At 42.7% G+C, this 25,688-nt stretch overlaps 1 protein-coding gene across 5 annotated transcripts in view; it reads left to right on the forward strand.

The window, feature by feature from the left end:
• MTM1 (myotubularin 1) overlaps window positions 1-25,688 on the forward strand; it is a 96,741-nt gene that overhangs the window by 43,898 nt on the left and 27,155 nt on the right. For all 5 annotated transcript variants that reach the window (XM_059883469.1, XM_059883470.1, XM_024988096.2 and 2 more), the window contains 3 exons: window positions 922-1,032; window positions 5,332-5,433; window positions 25,580-25,663. In XM_059883469.1, the coding sequence (XP_059739452.1) occupies window positions 922-1,032; window positions 5,332-5,433; window positions 25,580-25,663 (297 nt within the window). The remainder of the gene's footprint in view (window positions 1-921; window positions 1,033-5,331; window positions 5,434-25,579; window positions 25,664-25,688) is intronic.

The following is a 25,688-nucleotide window of genomic DNA, read 5'->3' on the forward strand; positions in this document are numbered from 1 at the left end:
TGCAATCAGGCCCTTCTTTGGGAAAAACACCTGTGCCTAAGATACACACTGTTTCCGGATGCCTGGCTTCTAGTGAGGGAATACAGACGTGGAAGTTGATGGTGATGAGACTAGAAGCAAGTGGTGTAATAACATCCAAACTGAGTGCTGTGGAACCGAAGAGAAGGCAGTGGTCAACTCTGTGATCAGATGGGAAGCAGGGCATTGTTAGAGGTGATGCTGGCTGAGCCAGGTCTGAAGCCAGGGCAGAATGTTGGTAGTTGGGAAGCCAGATCATGTGAGGCAAAGAGAACACTGTGCACAGAGCCCCTAGCCCTGACTTTAGACAAAATATTTGGAGAACTATGAAGGCATCTACTTACTTGCAGTGTAGAACATTGTGGGACAGCAGCCTGCAGAGACAGGCTGGGAGCCACATCCTGGGGCCCCCGCATTGTGTACCTGTGAGTTTAGTCTTTATTCTGCAGGCAGTGCACAATGGCACATGTTTAGTGTAAGTTGTTCAACTTACACTAAGGAGTCGTGTCCAACTCTTTGTGACCCCATGGACTGTAGCCCGCCAGGTTTCTCTGTCCATGGAATGAATGCTCCAGGCAAGAATACTGGAGTGGGTTGCCATTCTGTTCTCCAGGGGATATTCCCAACCCAGGGATTGAACCCATATCTCCTCCACTGCAGGCAGATTCTTTACTATCTGAGCCATTAGGGAAGCCCATATAGGGGATGCATTTTGGTTGCATAACTGACCATTCTCATGCTTGCTTTTTCCTGTGTGATCACTATCATATTTTTATTCATAAAAGGTGGTAAAAGGACCAAGGTAAAAATGCCCTGAAAGCACGTGGGTTTTTTAAAAGTATGTTTTTGATTGTTTAATTGTACTGACAGAAATATTGACTTGTGTCTTTTTGTCCATTACAGGATTCTGCTCTAATACTTGATGTTCCTCTGGGTGTGATCTCAAGAATTGAAAAAATGGGAGGCGCCACAAGTAGAGGAGAGAACTCCTATGGGCTAGATATTACTTGTAAAGTAAGAGATTCAGTACTTTCTTATGGGAAAAAAAGTCACGTTAGTGTTGAATGATAAATAAAAAGTGAATGTATGTTTAAAAGAAAACTCAAAGACCCTTGTTCATCCAAGGCCCTGGAGTGGTTCTCCCTTCATGATCAAGCATTCCAGAATCTTCTAGGGGAAGAGTTCCTATGAAAGAAACCTGCTGTTGTCACCAAGCGTGAGGACCTGAGCCAGTCAGTTTTTGCCCAAGTCTGCTCCTGGTGTCCCTTTGTGTGATGTGTCTCCAGCCAGACACCTCCACACCATGTCAGGCATGGGGAATGGCAGAGATTTAATGATAATAACATTCAGTCAGCTATAGTAGTAACTGTTTATTGAGCATCTCTGTCATTCTAAACACATGCTAGGGCCGTTGCATTAAAGCCTCAGGGCAGCCTTCTGAGATGAACAGTGATGTCCCCATTTTATAGATGAGGAGTCTGAGGCTAAGAAGAGATTGGTGAATTAGCTAAGATGACCCAACTGATGGCAGAGTTGGGATCCAAATCCAGTGAGATAATAATTTTGCAAATGACAGAATAAACCTTCTTACCAGAAAACTTCCTTCTTGGGTATTCCATATTAGAAGACTATAGTACCCAGTCTTAGAAAGATCTAGACGGGGTTTGGAGGTCATCTGTCCAAGTGGTTCCCACAGCTGGATAATGCATGAGGGTCACCTGGGAAGCCCTCTTTGGGTTGACAAAGGCAAAGCTTTGGGTTCTATGTCAGATCCTACTGTAAGATAATTGGTAAAGGCTGTGTTCCAGAGGCTGGGACTCTTTCAAGTGTCTCTGACCATTAGTCTAGTACAGGGATCAGTAAAGGGCCAGAAAGCACATAGTTTAGGCTTTGTGGGCCATTAAGATCTCTGTCATACATTCTTCATTGTATTTTATTTTTTTCAACAAAATACAATGTCTTTTATTTTTATTTTTAAAATATAAAAAACAATCTTAGCTTGAAGACCACACCAAGACTGACCTGGGCTGAAGTGTGCTGACCCCTGGCCAGTCTGAGTCCTTCATTCTGTGGGTGAGAAAGGAAGTGTTTGCTCAATGGGCTTCCTTGCCTACAGGTGCCTGAGGGAGCTGACGGAGGAGCCACAGTCCTGGCCCATGTCTCCTTTTGGTCTTGTGCACTGTGGTTTCTTAAAGCCAATCTCCTGTACCTTGTTTTGGATTTTGAAGATAATACGTGTTTGTCTCCAGTTTTTAAAAGATCAAGACTAGTACACTCCATCAGAAAGTGAAGGATTGTGTCATAATGAGACTTGAACTGAAATGCTCCCTCAATCCCCACCTTGGCAGCCTTTTGTTGATTTTGGTAGAATTCACACTCCCTTAATACCTCATCTATAATCCTAGTGCCTTTCTACCCTTTGGGGCCTAGAAATTGGGGGTTTACTTTTGAGGAAGGTTTTTCTCTTTTGCATAGAAGAATCTGTGGGGGGAGAGTTGTTATTATTACAGCACTTCATGGAAAATGAGGTTGCTCTTCCTATGATTTCAAAGTGACTCTCATTCTCATTGAATTGAAAAAATCCTATTTATTGCCTTGTCAATGGGCAAAACTTGTATTTAAATATGAATCCCAAATCAACAAAACACATTCTTACCCTCTGACTGTGTATTGTAAGAACATGGGGCTGAGGAACAAGTCGGCAGGCATAATTCTCAAATGTTCCATATGTATATTTCATGGAATTAGTATCAAGCCCAAAGACAGTGGCCTAGAACCATGTTGTAGTACAACCTTTTAATTCTGTTATCTCCCTGGAAACACAGGACATTGTGAGAGTCGAATTCTGTTTTCTCAGGAACAGACCTGAGGGTGACAGAAAGAGAATCTGCTCTAGTGGTAAAGGGCTCGCCCCCTGTCTCCCGCAGGTCCCCTTTCATCTGCAGTCACTAACCACAGTCCCACCACACTGCTTTCTCAAAATGAGAATGTGGAACCCCCTACAGATTGTCTCCACCAGGGCCGCACTTGGGGATTTCTGCTTACCAGTGGCAGCTTGCTCATGCTGGACAGAAGTCCCAGTGGTTGTCATCTACAAACAAAAGAGAAGGCAGCTCCAAATATAGGAATTCCTACCCCGCAAGCCCATGCCAGCCCCTGCTAACAACTCGGAGCTTAAAAAACTAAAAAGCAGAGCCAGACCATCTCACCAGGGCTGTTGCAGCAGGCTGTTGCAGTGGGCTGTGTTTACTCTGTTATCTTGAGGCTTGGCGCAGTACTGCATATCCCAGTTGCTGAATACCAAGGGTCTGATGGCAAGACTTTTCTGCCACGTGGCTCTTCCCCAGGTGTCCTTCCCATCTGGGTCAGGCTCTAGGAGACCAGGTTGAAGGCACCCCTCAGTATATGCCCATAGTCCTCTCACAGATTTGGTGATCAGCCCGTGACTCACTTGCCTTTTCCACTTCAGTTTTCTCGTTGGCAAGACAAGGTAGTGATTCTCCCTGTCTTTGAATTCCATCTGAATCAGATGGCCACACCAAGGCACTTAAATCACTTGTGCTTTGGAGCATTGAAAGTCGTGGTTTGAATCACCGATGGACCAGAATAAAGATTTACTTAGAAATGATCTAGTTTCTGGTTGAGAGGTTAAGGGCATCATGTTATCATTGGAACCAAGGCTGATGGGAAGAAGATCCTTCATGCATCTGTGAGCCCTGGGGATCCTCAGCTAGCCACTGCTGTATTTCAGGCTCTTTGTAAACCCCTTAAAAGCACATCATCTTATTGAAGTGATTTTTTTCCTTCTACTTGACTAGTGCTTTGCATCATGAGACAACAACTAGTGTCTCAATGTTCTTGGAAGATGTTGTGAATCAGTTTTGGGATATTATAAAGTTTGTTGTTGTTGTTCAGTCACTAAGTTGTGTCTGACTCTTTGTGACCCCATGGACTGCAGCATACCAGGCTCCTCTGTCTTCCACTATTAAGTTATGTGCTTTGAAAAATGAAAGCATGGACTCCTGGAGCTGGCGAGGCCCAGTAGATGCCATCCGTATAGAGAGATGGTGTGGGGTCGTTGATGAAAGGCCTGAGAGCCTGGTTCCTTACACTCCCTTCACTGCCCCTTGCATTTGGGGATGTGTATAGCAAGGCTTTTGTCTCCTGCGTGTTGAAGACTTAGGAAGCTTCAAGAGTGCTCTTGAGATAACAAGTGAAAAAGCACTTAGGAAAATATGAAGATGGTGACATCTGAGAGGGCAGGGGCTGGATCTGTCTCACTCCTGAAGCATTGAATGTGCGATGCGGAAGGTGACGGCCATCACTCAGCCACAGAACCATGATTTAAGAGACAACCTCAAAAACTGCCAGCTTCAAAAATATGATAGAACGTTATATCTTTTGCTGAGTAATACAAACTGATTTTTAAGGGAGGTTATTTTATTTTACTTACTTTACTGAATTCAGTTTGAAAGAAGGTTTCCCTGCTTATTGAAGAGATATGTATTGGAAACTATCTCTAAAATCTGGTTTTGAGCATTAATTCTTAGTTCCTAGAAGCATAGTCATTCCTACTATGGTAGATCTTAAGGTGGTCTTTATAGAAGTCTGTGAAAGTAAAATTCTGATTGTAAAGTCCTAAAGAAACTAGCTGTTTGTTTTCAGCCTGGTTCCTATTTGCTTATAGCAGATATTTTAGCTCTTATACTTTTTATCTAAGTTATACCATATTGTTCCAATGAAATGTGATTTTCTTTAAACAAAAAAAGTAAAATTGTATAACAAAATATAAGAGCTTAAAATGCCAGTCATTTCCTAATTTTTAAAAGAGAGACTTTAAAGTTAAAAGCATGAGGGGAGAGGGAGAGAGCTTCTGTATTTTAATGGCATGTTTGACAATTTTAAAATGACATTTTTGGCAGATACACATTTGATAAAAGTCCTATGAATAAAAGTTTTATAATTAAAATACCTCAGAAAAAAAAAAAAAAAACCTCAGAAAGCAGTTAGACAGACATTGGAGTAATGCACTAGGCAAGGTTTGGTTTTTCTTTTTAACAAATGAACTTTAACTCCGTCTTCTGTTTAACGTGAGTTGTCTTGTCTTTACAATCATGACGATGATGGGAATATTTTCAGGGGTTCTTAAAACCAGATATTTCAAGATATGGTACAAAACAAAGTAATTTTCTTAGTGGTCTAGCTTTGTTGCCTCTTCAGGTAAGTCGATCTTCTACCAGAATAGAAGGTTTTTTGCTAACGAACATGACTCAGTTTGCAGACTGAATTGGCACATTTGTCCTTTGCCCCCAGGACTTGAGAAACCTGAGGTTCGCGCTGAAACAGGAGGGTCACAGCAGAAGAGACATGTTTGAGATCCTCACAAGATATGCCTTCCCACTGGCCCACAGTTTGGTAGGTTCCCGGGTTCTCCTTTGCTTCCTCTGCTGCGTTCCCCAGTGGGGTGTGTGTGCGAGGCTGTTTACTACAGAAGCTTGACCTATTCCCAGAGGGCACAAGCCTCTCCTCTGCCAGTTTGTATGGGGTGGCTCAGTGCAAGTGACCCCTGCCACCCCCGAGCCTGCCCTCTACCTGGGCCAGCCCTCTTCCAAAGGCCAAAGGTGGCAAGGTGACCACAGGCATGTCCGTGAAGTGCTGTGACATCACATCCCAGAGCTCATCGCCCTCAGCTTGGGAACTGAGAGTGAGGCGGGTCAGGCTTCTGTGGTTCCAGTTATACGTGGAAACAAGTGCTCTGAGCCCAAGGGCCATTGTACTTCTCAAATCCGGATTTGTGGTTTAGGCGCAGATTCTTTATTTTTAAGGACTGACACTTTAAATGTCATTCTATGGGGTTTACTATATATTTGCAGGACAGACTTATGCATTTGTTGCTTACAACCTATGACTTAGTGCATAACAAGTTTTGGGCTGTGTATATCTAAAGTTTTCCTTCCTATTTAGCAGACTTAGTAATCTCACCTTGTTTTACTGAGGGACTGAAATAAGCTTTCCACGCATCTTGCTCTTCAAACCATCTTTCTTTGTATTCTGCCTTGATCTTGCCTTCTTTTTTTTTCTTTTTTCCTGGCTTGTGTCCTCTTAATGCCTCCTTCACTTCTGCTGCTTGAGTTTGTTATTTTTTTGTTGTTGTTTTATTTGAAACTTAAATTTCAAAAGATTTATTGATTTTATTTTTGATAGTGTTCTCAGAATTTTCTCTAAATGTCTTTTTAAAAATTTTTATTGAAGTTTAGTTGATTTAATAGTGTTGTGTTAATTTCTGCTGTACAGCAAAGTGATTCAATTATATATTTATGTATATACACTTTTTCGTATTCTTTTCCATTTTGGTTTATCACAGGATCCTCTGCTTGACTTTAAACAAACTTGAAGGCAAACATCTATCAAGGGGAGAACAGGGGAATAATTCTTTAAATAAATATATGCCTTTATTTTAAGTATAGAATAAATAGTGCTCCAGCTAGACTGAAGGTGATGAAAGATGGAACTCTTCTTCCTATGCCTGTCTTTTATTTATTTATTTGTTTTGGGGCAATAGGGACCTGAATTTTTTTCTAGCAAGACATGGCTTCTTTCTTTCTGAATTTCATCAGCAGTTTTTCCATCAAAGGAAATTTATGACTGATGGAAAGGGCAATTATACAAAGACTTGTGGTCTAGGGGGATCTGGAGTACTCATTGTGAGTCATGTGTTGATTGGAGATTCAAATGTGATGCTTACAGCAAATGTGATGATATCAAAGAGTTAAATACATGTTAAGCCTTTTCTCAGTTATTGGTTAAATATGTGATTTAAAAGATATTTCAATATTAACATTTTTAAATGACTAGAATAAAATGTTTAATGGGAATACATCTTTGGAATTACTGTGAAAGTGAGAATGTACATCTAATCCAGGAAAACTAATTGAGGGGATGGGTTCTGTCCTGAGTTTTGCATATCTGGCCTTATATAATCAGAGATGTGAAGATGGTTTACACAGCAGGTGTGAAGGAGCTGAGGCCCCAGTCCATCTCCTGTGTGATCTTGCTTGATCAGTCATCTCCTTTCTCTGGGATTTTCTGTCTCCTTTTGGTTTTACTAGATGGTAAAGAATCCACCTGCAATGCGGGAGACCTGGGTTTGATCCCTGGGTTGGGAAGAGACCCTGGAGAAGGGAATGGCTACCCACTCCAGTATTCTGGCCTGGAGAATTCCATGGACTGTTTCGTCCATGGGGTCGCAAAGAGTCAGACACGACTGAGCAACTTTCACTTCACTTCACTTCACCCTAAAAACAAGTTAAAGTGTTGAACCAGCTTTCCCCTAAACTACTATTCCATTTCTCATTTCAGTCCAAACTTCTGGAAAGAACATTCTAGTCTCTCCACATCTCTGGTTCATTCATTCCCCTAGACCATTCTAGTATCCAGTTTTATTGAAGGTACCTCCTTGGAACTGAGACCTCTCTCTGGCTGAATCTAGTGACTCACTTCAGTCTTCATTGTTTTTGATCTCCCCCAAGCATTCAGTAATTTTGACCACTCTCTTTTTGTGAGTCTTGGTTTCTGTGTTGCTGTACCATCTTGACTGTTCCTTCCTAGTGTCCACTGCCTCTGTTTTTTCCTTAAGTGTAGACATCTTGGTGGTGGTTCCCTATCAACCTTCTTGTCTTGTTACTCACTTTGCCTTGATGATTTTGTTTAATCCATAGCTTAAGCTGTCATCGCTATATGGGTAATTTCTAAATCTAGTCTTGAAAATTGGCCTTGAGTGAATCTAAATGAACCTCTCAAACACCTTCCTCTGGAAGTCTGTGAGAATCACAAGTTCACCATCTCCCTAACCTCTTTGCAGTTCACCAGAACTATTCTTCAGCCTACATATCCCTCAATTTGGATGATCCTCAGTTTCTCAGGTTCAAGAACTTGAAGTCAACTGCCCTGCCCCAATCAGGCATAAAACTTATTTATTGTATTGAAGTACAGTTGATTTACAATGTTATATTTGTTTTAGGTATAAAATATAGTGATTTAGTATTTTTACCAATTATACTCCATTTTATTATTATAAATATTGGTTATATTCCTTATGCTGTACATTACACCCTTGTATTTTATTTATGAAGTCAGCTTTCTCATTCCCCTGCCTTGCCTCCCTAGCTGCATCAATTCCAAATCCTGTAGGTTCTGCTTATTGTGTGTTATTATTATTATTGGGTGTTATTATTATTATTATTGTGTGGTTCTGCTTATCACTCAGTTGTGTCTGACTCTTTGCGACTCCATGGACTGTAGCCCTCCAGGCTCTTCTGTCCATGGAATTCTCCAGACAAAATACTGGAGTGGGTAGCCAGTCCCTTCTCCAGGAGATCTTCCTGACCCAGGGATCGAACCTGTGTCTCCTTCCTTGCAGGCTGGTTCTTTACCATCTGAGCCATGAGGGAAGAAGCCCAGGTTCTGCTTATGAGTAACTCGAATATTTCTTCCCATCTACCTGTGCTTCCCAACTCACTTTCCTTCCAACTTATCCTCCTCTGTGCTGCTGTCTTTTTTTAAAAGTACTGTATGATCATGTCACTCTATGTCCCTCTCTTCACACAAAAAATGTTCAGTGACTTCCCATGGCTTATACCCTAGACTCCAACCACATAGGATGGCCCTGTGCCCCTCTGGTATACATAGAACTTTCTCAATTCAATCTTTGGTTTCCCCGTCCCCTCTACCTGAGGTCCCTTCATCTCTCTAGAGCCCATCCCTCACCATTTTGCTCAGTCCTAGATCCTTTCCCACATCATGCGTGATCCCTGGTGGGAGTTCATCACACCTGTCACTTGTTTGGACTTTGTAGGTCCTGCTACTGGAGCACTTACCTCCCTCAGTCTGGCTTCTGTCATAATTATATAGTAATTGCCCATCCCCCTCCTATTCTGTGAGCTTATCAAGGCGGGATCAGCCTTTATCTATCTCTCTAACCTCAGCATAATCACTTCTGCATGGGAGATGTACAATGATGGCTTTTTTAAGTGAATACAGGTTCAGAGGAAAGTGAAGGAAAATTTCATTCTGTGGAGAGACTTGGGATGGATTTCTGGATATTGTGGGTGTGTTATCAGAGGATATAGGATTCTGGGTTGCTGTCGTTGGAGTGGTCCAGAGGGGTGCTTTGCTTTATTTTTTGTGTCTGTGCTAGGCATCCCTACTTTTTTGTTTAGGAAGACAATAAAGTGAAAAACTGGAGAAAAAAACGGGAACTGAATGGCTCATACAAAGTTGTGGAAAATTATATTCTCTTAAATTTTAACCACTCAAAGTCATCTTAAAAAAGAAAATCAAACTATTCACCAAAACAATACAAAATAGAGATAAAAACAGATCAGCTATTGACATAGCTTGGGGCTTCCCTGGTGGCTCAGATGGTAAAGCGTCTGCCTGCAATGCAGGGGACCCGGGTTCGATTCCTGGGTCGGGAAGATCCCCTGGAGAAGGAAATGGCAATCCACTCCAGCACTCTTGCCTGGAAAATCCCATGGACGGAGGAGCCTGATAGGCGACAGTCCATGGGGTTGCAAAGAGTCAGACATGACTGAACGACTTCACTTTCACTTTCACTTTGGAATGTTAGCCCCTGCTATTCCATTCAGTGTGTGCAGGTATTTCATCAGTCAAATTCATTTCAGGGTAGTGTGTTGGGTTGTGTTGGGGGAGCCATGAAGGTGGATGACAAGAAGTTGTAGTACGATGAATGAGACCTGGTTACATTTGGGGATGTAACAGAAGTGATGTGACAAACGCATATGTCTCTGATACAGGTTGGTCGACAGCCAGTGCCGTAAGAGGCCAGGGAAGCCAGCTGGCGATTCCCAGAAAAGGAACAGGTCCAGCTGGAAAAGCCTGCGTGGAATTGATAGTCATTTGGGTTGGGCCTTGAGGATGGTTGTCATTTCCTGTGGACGAGGATGGTGGAGGAGGTGGTTTTTTAGGCAGAGGCAAGATCCTGACCCTCAGCACTAGGGAGGGTAAGTTGGCAGCATGGAGAGTGCTTATTAGGCGCCAGAAAGCATGGGATGGGAGGAGGGGGCAAGAGCTGGGCACATCAGGTGGAGGGATCTGCTGACTCAGGAGCTTGTACCTTGGGAAGTAGCGGAGACTTAGTGAAGGTTTTGAAATAAATGAAGCCAGGAGTAGGGTCAGAGGGAGGACCAAACAAGATGCTGGTGGTGCAGGTGGAGACCACATGCTTGGGCAGTAGTTTGATCTCGGAGAACCAGGAGGAAGGGTGAGTCATCCTTCCTTCTGAGGTCTGCGGCCTGAGGGATAGCAGGGCAGGGAAGTAAAAAACGGATTTCATTTGGGGAAGCAGGTAGGAGCTGGGGCGAGGAAGGAGGATGGGGAATTCTGTTTTGCTCGCAGGGCCAGTTAGTATCTTTTGACAAGAGTTTCCAGCAGCAATTGCAAGCCCACCTCTTAGAAGAGAGTCCAGAAGTATAGACCTGGAATCGTGGTGCTCCATCTGTTTGGAGTCATGGATTCCTTTGGTAACATGGTGCAAGTTAGGGTTTCTCCTCCACTGACAGACACACTTAGGTACAAAACTGGATGTAAAATTTTAGGGGACTTGGAGCCCCTGGGAAGCTCACCTGTAGGTCCTGGGTTGAGGAGCTCTGGTGTGTACCAGAGAAGCTAGCAAGGAGAATGATGGTGAGAGAGGTGATGGGGAGAGCCTGCAGGTTGGGATCTGTGGAAGCCAAAGGCAGAGTGAGCTCTGAGAAGGTGGTGATGGGTGTGCGAAGTTGTGGTGATGGGTGTGTGAGGTTGTGGGGCTGGGGAGGACACTCAGGAAGAGGTCCTTGGGGACTGGACCCCCTAACTGTGGATTGCTTGAGGCTGGGACACTCCTTTCTCATCCTGCCCCTCCAGTGTCCAGTATAGGCATACACTGGTTAAACTTTTATGAATCGCAGGCGGTGGTCTGAGTGGTGGGGATGGGAGCCAGTTGATGGAGGTTTAAAGAGAGAGCAAGGGATGTTTCAAAACACAAAGTAGTGGTAGCAGTCAGCTGGAGGGAAGACATGTTTCCCTGAGAATCTGAAAAAGGTGAATGAAGATGGTGGGCAGGGGAAAGCAAGAGAGAAGAGGGTTCCTTTCCTGAGCAGAAAACAGGGTGGGGTGGGGGCATGGGCTGAAGCCCATTTTGCAGGGCAGGTTGGGAAAGGAGAAGGGACAATTATTCCTCTGAGACAGGAGGGGAAGAAAAGTTTCCAAACTGCCACAGTGGGGAATGCGAGAGTGTGCCAGAAAGGGATTTCCTGGAAGCGTAATCTAAGCCTGATTGCATTGAACAATACAAAGGGCCCCTGCTTGAAAAATAGCACTTTGTTAACATTACTGAAACTGTCAAAGCAGCTGCAGATTATCTCAGTGATTGTTATTGGCACTGGATGCCAGAAGTAACGTAACAGTTGTGTTGGTGAAATGGTGTCTGGAGGCCAAGAGAGCTGGGTTCCAAATCGAGCCATGAGCAAGTGGCATGTGAGTGAGATTTTTTCTTTCACACCAGCCCTGGCTCTCTTGCGTCCTTCCCCATTAGTATTTTCACCACTCGGTGTGTTCATTTGGGACTGAAACTTCGAATTGACCTTGAGCCGTTTAGCCACACACAGTGGATCCCAAACCATTACCTTGATTGGTTCTATATTAAGTCAATCCATTAAGACTTGAAAATTGTTTAGATTGCACTTTCTTTTTGAACTGGGACATTTATTTTCTTGTTTTATTTTTGCTTTGCTTTTCAAACAGTAGAAATCGTACCATTTTCTTAAATGATATTGCAAGTCAATACTAGTTCTAAGGAAATGATAGAACTAGTATTTCTTTTTATGATAAGAAATGTGACAATGCCTCTGATATCATGGTTGTTTTTTAAAGGCAGGTGTACATATGAACAGAGCCTGATACTGCTACAGAAAAATAGTTTAATTGTTAGAGTCGTATGTTCAATGCTAAAGATCCTCTTTCATTGATTTCCTTTATTGTTTGCTCATTGTTTTACTCAGATGGAATCATCAGAGATAATACAAATTTTAGATGGGAGTTTTTCTCTTTTAAACTCTGAATCCCAATCTGTTATTGAGTCATGAAAATATTAAGAGCATCTCTATCTGTTATCTGTGTGTGTCTGGATCATGGTATAAAGTCTTTGGCTTTCTGTTACTCGTAGTCTAGAACGTTTGATAATGATAGAATATGTAGAATAAATTGTGTTTTAAGTTTATTTATGCAGCAATACAGGAGAAGGCAATGGCACCCCACTCCAGTACTCTTGCCTGGAAAATCCCATGGACGGAGGAGCCTGGTAGGCTGCAATCCATGGTGTCGCTAAGAGTCAGACACGACTGAGTGACTTCACTTTCACTTTTCACTTTTATGCATTGGAGAAGGAAATGACAACCCACTCCAGTGTTCTTTCCTGGAGAATCCCAGGGATGGGGGAGCCTGGTGGGCTGCCGTCTATGGGGTCTCACAGAGTTGGACACGACTGAAGCTACTTAGTGGCGGCAGCAGCAGCATGCACTAATACAGTTGCTTAAATATATCTTTATCTTTAGGTCTGTGTGGATTTTCTTGACATTTGTTTAAATGAAGGGCTTGAGTGTATGATTAAACTCATGGTCTGTAGATTCACATAAGGGAAATGTAGAGCTAGAAGAAATGGAGCCCGAGACCCAGCTGCCAGGCTCCCAGTGGCCTGGATTGGGGAAGCTCAGTAGTGGGAGGAGTCATTCGCAGGTCCCTTCTGCATGGTGGTTGCCAGCATGGGACCCAGGCATCCAGAGTTCCATGTCTGAATCCAACTCAGTCCTTTACCTGCTTCGCAACTTTGAAAATCATGTAATATTTCTGTGCTTCAGCATTTTCATCTCCAATGGGGATAATAACAGTCTCCACCCCACAGGGGGTTATGTGAGGATCAAATGAAAAGTACTTACAAGAGCTCCTGGCACGCAGTAAGTGCCCAATAAATGTCAGTGCTTCTGTTCTTAGCGCCCCGTGTTTCCCAGCAGGTGGAGAGAATAAGGATGATTACTCTGACCCACTCTTCCCAAGAATATGAAAAAAGTCATTGTGATCATATGTGGGACACTTTAAGCCCTTTAAAAGAAAGATGCTCCACACGTAACAGTTAGTAGTCTCAGTAACCAACTGAGGCTTGTACCTTGCCAAAGGATTAGTTGAAAGTCGTCTATTTGAGAGCGTGAAAAAAAAAAAAAAAAATCTTAAGTAGAAATGGGATGTATGGGCAGTGGTGCCAGGTAATACACAGAGCTCTTCAGAAGTTGTTTTCTGTTCTTTCCACCTGTGACCCTGCTTGCGGAGTAGCATGGCTCACTCAGGTTTGTGTCTCTGCGCTTGCCCCCTTTCTGGATTCGGCTCTGCAGTATTGCCATATTTCCTACTTTTTGTTCTTCTATGAGCTGATTGGCAGTCAGAGACTTGTAAAGTCTTCTGGTGTTTGCTTTAGTAAATTTGACCATCTTTTGGGCCCAGGGGAGAAGATCCACTGGCTCTGACCCCAAGAGAGATGCTGCGGGTTCCAAGGCCTTTTCTGTGGAGAGCAGCGAGCAGGGCCCTTGTCTTTCTTCCTGGCTTCACTGAACCCCAGCCTGCCCTGCTGTGTGGTCTGAGCAGAGCCATTTCCCCTTGTGTTCTCATGGCACTTCTCATGGTGCTTGCCTACCAAAATAATTCCATAAAGGATACGACACGGGGCTGGGAGGATACACCTCTTTTTTGACCCTACGAACCGAGAATGAACGACCTGGGGTACTTTTTCTGTGCTTTGAGGTTGTAAACCAGACTGAAATGGAGCAGACTCTTCCTTTCTAGGCTGATTACAGATTAATAGCCAACAACCAGAAGCTCATTTTCACCTGGGAATTGAATGAGAAGCTACACATGTGCACGCACCTCTTAGCCTGGATGCGGCCTGAGACCCAAGGGTGGCTTAGTTCTCCATCTCTTTTTCTGACCAGGACATTTTTTTTTTCTTAAATTAACAGTAAACTTGGCTCATAGAGGGTCTAATCATGATTTTAAAGCTCCTCCCTTCCTGCATCCTGTAAGACTTTGCCCTCTGTCTTCTTTCTGTCTCTCTCCGCTGCCCTCTCCCCTGGTCTTGAGACATGCCCGGCCATCCTCCCTGTGCCCATCTCTGGGGACTATGGTCCCAGCTGGACTGCCCTCCGCTTCCCCGTGCCGCCCTCCATGTCCAGAAGCACAGTGCTCACCGCTGGTCCTCACATCCTCCCTTCCACTCCCTGCCTTGCAACTTGGGGGGAACTGTTGGGTTTTCTTTCGGGGGGAGGGTTTTCTTTTAATTAATTTATTTTTAATTAGAGGATAATTGCTTTACATGCCGTGTTGAGACAGTATGGTACTGGCACAAAGACAGAAACATAGATCAATGGAATGAAATAGAAAGCCCAGAGATAAATCCACGCACCTATGGACACCCTATCTTTGACAAAGGAGGCAAGTATATACAATGGAGAAAAGACAATTTCTTTAACAAGTGGTGCTGGGAAAACTGGTCAACCATTTGTAAAAGAATGAAACTAGAACGCTTTCTAACACCATACACAAAAATAAACTTAAAATGGATTAAAGCCCTAAATGTAAGACCAGAAACTATAAAACTCCTAGAGGAAAACATAGGCAAAACACTCTCTGACATAAATCATAGCAGGATTCTCTATGACCCACCTCCCAGAGTAATGGAAATAAAAGCAAAAATAAACAAATGTGCCCTAATTAAACTTAAAAGCTTTTGCACAATGAAGAAAACTGTAAGCAAGGTGAAAAAACAGCCTTCAGAATGGGAGAAAATAAGAGCAAATGAAGCAACTGACAAAGAATTAATTTCAAAAATATACAAGCAACTCCTGCAGCTCAAATCCAGAAAAATAAATGACCCAATCAAAAAATGGGCCAAAGAACTAAGCAAACAGTTCTCCAAAGAAGACATACAGATGGGTAACAAACACATGAAAAGATGCTCAACATCACTCATTATCAGAGAAATGCAAATCAAAACCACAATGAGGTACCATCTCACACTGGTCAGAATGGCTGCTATCCAAAAGTCTATAAGCAATAAATGCTGGAGAGGGTGTGGAGAAAAAGGGAACCCTCTTACACTGTTGGTGGGAATGCAAACTAGTACAGCCACTATGGAGAACAGTGTGGAGATTCCTTAAAAAACTGGAAATAGAACTGCCATATGACCCAGCAATCCCACTGCTGGGCATACATACTGAGGAAACCAGAACTGAAGAGACATGTGTACCCCAATGTTCATCGCAGCACTGTTTATAATAGCCAGGACATGGAAGCAACCTAGATGTCCATCCGTAGACGAATGGATAAGAAAGCAGTGGTACATATACACAATGGAGTATTACTCAGCCATTAAAAATAATGCATTTGAATCAATTCTAATGAGGTGGATGAAACTGGAGCCTATTATACAGAGTGAAGTAAGTCAGAAAGAAAAACACTAATACAGTATATTAATGCATATATATGGAATTTAGAAAGATGGTAATGATGACCCTCTATGTGAGACAGCAAAAGAGACACAGATGTAAAGAACAGTCTGTTGGACTCTGTGGGAGAACGCGAGGGTGGGATGATTTGAGAGAATAGCATTGAAACATGTGTATTATCATATGTGAAATAGATTGCCAGTCCAGGTTCAATGCATGAGGCAGGGTGCTCAGGGCTGGTGCACTGGGATGACTCTGAGGGATGGGATGGGGAGAGAGGTGGGAGGGAGGGTCAGGATGGGGAACACATGTACACCCATTGCTGATTCATGTGAATGTATGGCAAAACCACTACAATATTGTAAAGTAATTAGCCTCCAATTAAAATTTAAAAAAAGTTTTTTAAATGTCGTGTTGGTTTCCACCATACATCAACATAAGTCAGCCATAGGTACACATATATCCCCTCCATCTTGAACCTTCCTCCCACCTCCTACCACATCCCTCCCGTCTAGGTTGTCACAGAGCACTAGTTTGAGTTCCCTAAGTCATACAGTGAATTCCCACTATCTATTTTACATTTGGTAATGTATATGTTTCGATGCTACTCTTTCCAGTTGTCCCTCTCTCTCCTTTCCCCACTGTGCCCACAAGTCTGTTCTCTATGTCTGCATCTCCATTGCTGCCCTGCAAATAAGTTCATCGAAACTGTTGTTTTGAAAGTGATTCCAGGCCCTACAAGTTCTCCTACTTGGTAGTCTGTAAGACCTTGGCCTCTTCCACCACACCGTCATTCAAAGGTTTTTTTTTTTTTTTTAATTGAATAGCTGCAATAGATGTTTATAAAATATCCACCAGATGTCCCAAGTTAGAATTGACAGAGCATCCCTTTGTGTCAGGGCTGCTGGGTCTTCCACTTAATTCACCACCTCTCTCTTCAGCCAGGCTTGGTCTCCTGGCTTGTGGGGCCTACTTTCTTGGGCTGTTGGTGATGATTGCCTGTGGACTCATTCCTTGGGCCTTTATCTGTGGGAAGACTCCAGGGCCAGGATTGAAGGCAGTTTTACGTTTTCTTCTGCCAGGCGTTTGGGGGGCACTCCCAGCATGGGGCACTCACAGATTAAATTCTCTGCAGGATGTTTTTGGGACTGTGAAAGTTTTATGAGTTTTGGCAGCCCTGTGCTGTAGGCTCCCTTGCTCAGCACAGTTCACCTAGACAGGTAAGCTCCCTCTGAGTCTCAGGAACTTGTTTCCTGTTTGTTCTTGCCCTAAGGGTACAGTGTTATTGAAGGAAGTTTCCAGTTTGACACCCATCTTGGCCAGCCCAGGGCATTACATCTTATCTCCTGCAGCCGAAGAGGCCACAGAAACCAGTCCTGCCCACTCTTCTTGTTCTCTGCATTCCATTCACAGTTTGGCTTGGGCTTCTGAGAGTCTCTTCTTCCCTTGTAGGCTCATGAGTGCATTTTTAAAAAGGGTTTCTGTTTTATCCAGCAGTTTTAGATGTTGTCAGCAGAAATATCAATTAGAGCATCTAGATCATCACGCTGGCAGACACCTCTCCTGTGGCTTCTGAGGTCTCAATCTCCTGGCCCTCCTTTTCTAGTTCCTCAGCTTGCTTCTTGGAGAAGGCAATGGCAACCCACTGCAGTACTCTTGCCTGGAAAATCCCATGGACGGAGGGGCCTGGTGGGCTGTAGTCCATGGGGTCGCTAGGAGTTGGACATGACTGAGCGACTTCACTTTATTTTTTCACTTTCATGCATTGGAGAAGGAAATGGCAACCCACTCCAGTGTTCTTGCCTGGAGAATCCCAGGGACGGGGGAGCCTGGTGGGCTGCCGTCTCTGGGGTCGCACAGAGTCGGACACGACTGAAGCGACTTAGCAGCAGCAGCAGCAGCTTGCTTCTGGCATCTAAATATCGGTTTTCTAGAAAAGTCCATCCTTGCTCTGTGCTATCCCCAGTCTTTTTTGTTTTTGTGTTGACCAGCATTGCCTTCATGGCTTTGTGTTTCCCATTAGCTGCTCCATGACTTCAGCTGATGCCTAAACCTTTGTTTAAAATTAATCTCTCATTTTCCCCTCAAGCTTCCTTTGAGCTGCCAATTTCTCTATTGCTGTCATTTCCTTCCCCCCATCTTCCTCCTCCTCCAAAATCAGGGTCAGTGGGAGATTTCTCTTTTCTGTAACATTTACTAAATCGAAGTGTTCTTCGTCCCCAGCCCAACTTAGTTCAGGTTTCCATCTCTTCTGAGCTGTGGGGATGGTGCTTTTGCTGATTTTTGTACTTCTGTTTCTGATCCAGCCCACACTACACATGCTGTCTGTCAGGTTGCTGCCCCTGGGAGGCAGCTCAGACTATCTCACCCCTTCACCTCTGAAACTTCAGCCTCTCGTCCCTCCCTGTCAGTGTAAATGCAAACCTCTGTTCTTGCCACCATGCAGCCACATCTCTCCACGGTCTCCTGTTTTTCTACCCACCTGCGGGCTGGCTGCCAGACCGAGGTGTTTGCTGATGGCCTCATGTTTTCTTCCATTTTTGACTTTTTTGTGGTCCTCATGGTTACCGTGTCCAAAGTCGTCTTACCCTTCCAGGTGATCTCCCATGCCACTAGCACCCCTCCAGGCCTGTCTGTCCAGAAGTAACTCTGGCATTCCCTGGCATCACATGGCACTTTATCTGTACCTTTCAGGGCACTTAACCTGCTCCTCTTTACATGAACAGTAGCTGCTCCCTCCTCATCTCTCTCCTTCAGAGGATTTCTAACTCTTTAAAGACAGTAGTGGTGTATTACTCTCTTTTTATCTGCTTAATACCTTGTTCACAAGAGATAGTGTCTGCTAAGTAAATGTTTCTTAAATGTATCTAATAATGTCAGTGGAATGAATGAACAGGAGCTAGCAGCCACCAAGTGACCTATAAGAATATCCTGTTTAGAAAGGGCTTTTATTCAGCAAGCATTTATGTTAAATTTTTTTTTAATGACTAATGTATGCATGGTTGAAAAGTAAGGAAAGATTAAAGGACTGAATGTTTGTGTCCCCACAAATTTTCTGTTGAAGCTCTAACCCTCAGGGCAATGGGAGGTGATTAGCTTTAGATGCAGTCATGGGGGTGGTGTCCCATGATGGGATTAGTACCCTTTTAAAAAGAGGCCAGACTTCACATCTCCACCGTGTGCAGTACAGCAAGAAGGCCATCCTCTATAAACCAGGAGGTGGATCTCAACAGAATTAGACCATGCTGGCTCCTTGACCTCAGACTTCTCAGCCTCCAGAACTGTGACAGATAGTTTGTTCTTCTAAGCCAGGTATCTTCTTATAGTAGAGTGAACTAACTACAGCAGTAAAAATAGTAAAAATATCTCCCTCCCAGCACCCTTTAGCCAGCATTCTCAGTGTATTGCTATCCACCCAGTGATAGTAACCTATGCAGGCAGTTCGTTATTTATATTCCTTCCTCCTTTGACCCTAATGGAATATGCTACATATGCACCTCCGTAGCTTGCTTTCTAAATTTACCAATACATACTGCCTACCAAGTGGGCTTCTTCACTCTGTTACTACTCTGTTTACTGTCTCATACTTTATTTAATCCTCTGTTGATGTATATTGACATCATTTCTAATCGTTTGCCCCTCGGTATGTGATAATGAGTCCTTAAAATGGGACAGTGGAGAGGGGCTGTAGAGAACAGACTTGAGAAAGATCAAGAAGATCAGATCAGTAGAATTTGTTGATTGACCAGTTATAGTTATGAGGGGAAATGGATGATAGGGATGAATCCAACCTGGGTAAACAGGTTGATGGTGGGGCCAGTGGTCAAGATGGGCAACATAGGAACAGAATAAAGAAGAGAAGACAAGTTCGTTTTGGCTGTGCTGAGTCACAGGTTTTAGGGGACAACCAGGTGTGGATATGTGGGAGGCCAGTGGCTGCGTAGATCTGAAGCTTTAAATAAATAAACCTGGGGAGAGGTTTATTTGGTAGACCTGGATTTGATTGTTGGCATTTTCACTGACGTGGCCAAAGTTATCAGGAGAGAGAATTACAGTGAAAAGTGATGTCACATATGAACCCTGAGAAATGTCAGCCTTAAATGATTATAATTTTGACAAATAGTAAAGAATGTTCTTTTTCTAAAATGATTGAAATGACATTTCAAGTGAACTTTTGTAGTCCTTTCCTGAATAAGTGAATATGTACATTTATAAATGAAGGTAAGGGTGACTCAAGAATATTAAAGCCATTTTCTCCAGGGAAAAGGATAGTGGTAGAACTAGGAGAATTCTTTATGCAAACAGAAGTAGCAATGGTAATTCATGCACAGGTTGCTTTTTGACCTATGAGACTTTTGTTAGACTTTTGGATGAAATTACTTTTGATGCAGTTGTACAAATTCTTACTATGTCAAGTCATAGTAAAAGGCTGAACGCTGTATCAAGCATGAAGCCATTGCTTAGAATTATAAACTTTGCCAAGTTTCAGCACCTCCTATCGTTCTTCCTTAAAATTTTAGACTTTTCCTCCTAACTTGAATGAAAGCATTATTGTTCTTATATGAAGTGGTCTTGTTTCTTGAGATAATTTTACATTGCTGCACCCTTCAGTGGTAAATGGAAACTTTGAAAAAGGCTAATGTCTTCAATTTTGAAATGAAATTAGGAAAAAATGCCTCAGATTCTTGTTCAAACATTGCAGAATTCTATCCCAAAAGAGTTAGTGACTGGTTTCCTGAATTTTTAAAGCTAGGTCTCAGAGATGCAGTGAATCGTGTCCACTGATGACCATGCTTTGTGTGGTGACAGCATCATTTGAAAGCACTATTATATCTTACAGAGCTTATCTATTTACTTCCTTGAATACTGTGAAAATTGTTTTCTTCTGTAACTGTCTCTGTCTTCAGTGGTATTTAATTTTTATAAATCTGACACTCAAAAATCCAGTTCTGAGAGGCAGCACGACAAGGCTTTGGCTGTCTGTGAAGGCCCTTCGAGAGATCTAGGAATTCTAACTCAGTGACACAGTTCTCCCTCCTCAAAGAAGGAAGCTCATGAATCACTCAGTGTTTATAGAATCTACTCAATAACAATAAATCCAATCTAGATGTTTAAAGCGAGTCGGTGCATCTTTATATAAGTGCCATTTTAAAATGATGGCTAATTAAGCGAAAGCTAAAATCTGCTGTCATTTCAGATTTTTGCTCCCACAAGACACAACAGTGATAAACGGAGCTAAATTAAAAAGACAAGTTACATTCTCTTTGTCAGAGTTGTCTTCCCCAGTGTGAAATTGGAGATTTTCATCTCAACTTTGTCCTTTAACATTTTGCAAATGTTACATTGTACTATTTTTAATCCTGGAAAAATGCACAACATTGCTTTTTTTTTTTTTTTTTTTAAGTCTCCATGCCTGGTATTTCTTGACTAGTAGGAATCTGAATTGGTGAAATGCCCAAATATTCATACAGAGCCGAATAAAGGAAGACATGCTCACGTGAAGCCAGGGGTGAGCACTTGAGAGTGTCTGTTTTCTGATGTCAGTTGCCCAACTTTGATACTGGGCTCTGGTTATGCAAGATGCTCACGTGTGGAAGGCTGGGTAAAGGGCACATGGGTCTTCCCTATACCTTTCTCTGCAACTTCTTGTCAATCTATAATTATTTCAAAAATCACTTAAAAAAATAAAAAAGTCAAGCAGCCCCTCAAATAGTCTGAGCACACAGAGCCCTCAGAAAGATTCCTAGTGTTCTGGTGTATCCATGGCCCTTCAGGATCAGGCCATTACCACCCTCCCCCAGAGGGTCTTGATTCAGCGGGGTGAGCTGGGGCCCAGGCAGTGCCTGGCACATTGGGGAAACCCCAACCCCATCTCTGAACCCCCTACCCACTCCCTGAGCTGGGATTGAATCCTTCTTGGGAAGCAAGATGGGTGCAGGGACAGGGTCACTGAGGGCACGTCATCACCATCCTTGAACCTGACTCCCTGTGCGTTCCCACGAGGGACAGTCTCTAGAAGCGGTTCCCACCATGGGACTCATGTTTCCCAAACAGTGTCCCAACCTGACCCAGGGCTGTAGGTAGGAATCACTGTGGAAAATGGCAACCTGCAAATCAAATTCTCAGAGACTCAAAGCCTTAAAAACTACATGTCTATAAGGGAAAATAAATGACAGGTAAAATCCTCAAGAAACGTAAGCTGCTAACTTTAGGTTTTAGCATTTTCATGCAGGAGCTGTAATTAGCCTTGTAACAAGTAATCACTTGTAGGGAATACTTTTTGATAATAAGGCAAAGATGAATGGGTGATGTTGTCCTTGCTTTAATGCTTAGTAGTCTTAGTTTTTTGGTAATAATCCACCTTTATGTTACTCTATTGAGAGCTTGTGTTTTTAAACTCTTGCTTTGTTCTCTTATCTTAATCTTTAAGGGGGGGAAAGGGTAGAAATTAAAATATCTGGGAAGTAATTCCTGTACATTCAACTTTAGAAAATGTCCGCGTTGCTTCTTATAGGATGCTTACTTCAGTAGAGCCAAAGAGTTAGTGACAGCTCAGTGTTCACATCGTATTTTCCTATTTAAACTAGCAAGTAATACGTTAAAAAGGCATTTTCTTGTAATTGTCAGCTAATTTATTTGGATAGTTAAAATATTGGCTTGAACATCTGTTCTTTTCCACCTTAAGCTCTAGTTCAGTGTTAGATGTGTTGCTTTGTATTTCATGGCAAGAAATATCTTGCTGTTATTTGATTCATAAACTTGCCTGAAATATTTGAGGTCCAAGTGTGGTTCTTAGCATCAAGTGTCATCACAGAGTTCCCATAGGCACGTTTCCTGAGTCAAGGATGCCAGTCATGGACTTGTCCTATATATCTAGACATCACTCAGACTGTGACGTGTTATTCTAGAGCTATTTCATGAGAAAGGGCACCTGATAGGTTGTGCTACCTTGAGGACACTGTATCATTACCATATGATACAGACAGTTCTCTTATGTGACTTATAAAAGAAGCTATGGAAATAGCTTCTGATGACAAGAATTTTGTATACTTACCTTACACTTATCAGTAATTTTAATATAAGATGCAAGAGCATATTGGAAGCAAATAAAGAGTTGGTTTATTTTTAGTGGTTGAGAAGTAGTAAGTTACATTGAAAATGCTGCTGGCAAGTCAGAGGACACTCTTGGCATTAATACACATTATTTTTCTGGAGAGAAAGCTTTATCTGGCCTTTTTGAGTAAGCAATTTTATTCTTCTTGAACAGCCACTGTATTTGCTTAAGCTTCATGGGAAAGATGCAAATAACTAAAAACCAGAAAAAAAAAAATGAACAAAAACCATGTTGAAATCAGGAACTTATTTCAGGAAAGCAGATTCTAGGTTTTCTTCTAAAGCGAGTGACAGTACAGCCTCACGTCATCTACACACATCCCACTGGCATGAGGTTCAGCAGTGTTGAGTATTTACCCAGGCCAGGTCCTGACAGGTGCAGTATCTGGTGCTCAGATGATGTCACCAAAAGGATGCTTGGGCATGTTCTGTAGATGCCATGTGTGAATAAAGATGTGTGCTATGCATTTTAGTGCTCGTCTCACCAAAGGTCCTTCTGCCTTCAAGTTAAACTTCAGTTAACAGAAATCACTTGTTTTCCCCAAGGGTACTGAATAATCAAGTATTGCTGTGGATTCACTATCAGCCTAAAGCCTCGATAATCGCACAGCTAGATCAGTGTCATTGCTACTAGACAGCACTGGGGCCTAGTGCAGAGTTGAGACCTGCTGAGGGGGGCACAGCCCTGAATGTTCTTTGGAAGGAATGATGCTAAAGTTGAAACTGCAGTACTTTGGCCATCTCATGCAAAGAGTTGACTCATTGGAAAAGAGTCTGATGCTGGGAGGAATTGGGGGCAGGAGGAGAAGGGGATGACAGAGGATGAGATGGCTGCATGGCATCACTGACTCGATGGATGTGAGTCTAAGTGAACTCCAGGAGTTGGTGATGGACAGGGAGGCCTGGCCTGCTGTGATTCATGGGGTCGCAAAGAGTCGGGCACAACTGAGCGACTGAACTGAACTGAGGGGGCCACATGCTTTGGAAAGTTCAAGAAGATCTTCCAGAGATCATGATCCTGATCTGCTTTCACCTTAAACCTCTTGCCACAGAAAACCAAGACTTCTAAGTGATGATTTTCCAGAAATTCTCTATAATTCTCTATAATGGGGTCAGGTGCACCTGAGGCCTTAGGCTGATGGATGGAAGGAAGAGACTTAGAGGAAAAGTGCCTCCAGAGAAAGTACTTGTGCAGGGGCTGTATAAAGCTCTCCATTTCCATTTGATCAAGAAATTTGTATTCCACCTACGTGGGCCAGATACTGTTCAGTTACTGGGGATTGAGGATGGGAAGAAAGCAAGTGTCTGCCTTCACGGAGCCCATGGTCTAGAGGATGGTAGGGGTTCAACAGTAACAAACAAGTAAATACATGTCAAATGGTCACAAGTGATGGAAATAAAATGGGAAGGAGGATGAGGGGTGCTGTTGACGGGGGGTGTGTGTTGTTTTTCTGTAGAGTTTTAGAGAAAGGCTCATTGATTAAGGTTATATTTGAGCAGAGATGTGAAAGAAAGAAGGGAGGAAACCATGAGGGCAAGGATTCCAGACAACTGGAACAGCAGGTGCAAAGGCCCTGAGATTGGTGTGTGCTTAGTGCTCTTGGGGAGCAGCACTAAAAGCCAGCATGGCTGGAGCAGACTGATGAAGCAGAGGAGCAGAGACATCGTGGGAGAGGTGGCCAGATGGCGAAGGCCACGGGGGCCATTGCAAGTACTTCCACTTTTACCCAAAGTGAGATGAAAAGCTCCCACAGGAGGATTTGGGGGCAGGGGAAGGATTTGAGCTGACTTAGGTTGTGCCACTACTACTCTGACTTTAGATGTAAAGATGAAAGCAGAGTTAGGAGGCGTTATTATAATAATCCAAGTGGAAGTGGCAGAGCCTTAAACCAGGGTGCTAGCAGTGAATGATAAGGATAAGCCAAGGTGCGAAGGATGGGGCTGGCATCTGCTGAAATAGGGAGACTGGGAGGAGCAGGATTGGGTGGGAGTTGTGAACATCCCAGTCCTCTAGCCATGGTGTGGTCACTTGTGTGGCCAAGTCTGAAGATCACAGTGGAGCTGCAGAGTGATAGATATTTAGGAATTACCAGGGTATGGATGGCATTTGAAGTCATGAAATTCCTTAATGTCACCTTGAGAATGAGCATAGAGAAGAGATGAGTGTCGTTTCAGAGATCAGGGCGTTGATTCAGAACTCACAGAGAAGTTAATTAAGAATTTTCCTAATGTTCTGTCTCTTTCTTTTAAGAATTTTCCTAATGGTCTGTCTCTTTTAATAGATTAATGCATCACTGGTCCCTTTTGAGACAGTGGCATTGTTTACTAATCATTGTTGGATTTTCTTCTTTCTTTTTTTTTTTAAGTGTCTTTTACCTGATTGATTGCTAATACTGCTTAAAATTGATGGGTGTTTTTGGGTCTGGAAGTCTGATTTTTGTGCAACAGCATTTTAAAAACAAACCACCAAAAGTCATGTTTATTGTAAAGTAATTAGCCTCTAATTAAAATAAATAAATTACTTTACAAAAAAAAAAAACTAAAAGAAAAAGTCATGTTTGTAGTCATAGAAAACTGTGGTCTCAAAAGTAATGGTTAATCAAGATAGAGGGTAGCATAAGTCTAGTCTGAATTTGCCACTGTTATTTCTGGCTTAATGGGCAATTCATATTGATGTATGGCAAAACCCATCACAATATCATAAAGTAATTATCCTCCAATTAAAATAAATAAATGTTTTAAAAAACTGACAAGAAAAAGTATTAGGTTGTTATTTCATTGTGGGCAAATCTGGTAAAAAATAAAATAAAAATCTAAGGTTGTGGTATTAGTAGAGTATTAGTTCCTTTACACCGAAGTTGACATTCTGTTTTTTTTTTTTTTTTTTTTGCCTTTTCTAGCCAATATTTGCATTTTTGAATGAAGAAAAGTTTAATGTGGACGGATGGACCGTTTATAATCCGGTTGAAGAATACAGAAGGCAGGTAAGTCAGTAGATACTGTGCCATG

Source organism: Bos taurus, chromosome X (genome assembly GCF_002263795.3).
Source record: "Bos taurus isolate L1 Dominette 01449 registration number 42190680 breed Hereford chromosome X, ARS-UCD2.0, whole genome shotgun sequence".
Classification (NCBI taxonomy): Eukaryota; Metazoa; Chordata; class Mammalia; order Artiodactyla; family Bovidae; genus Bos; species Bos taurus.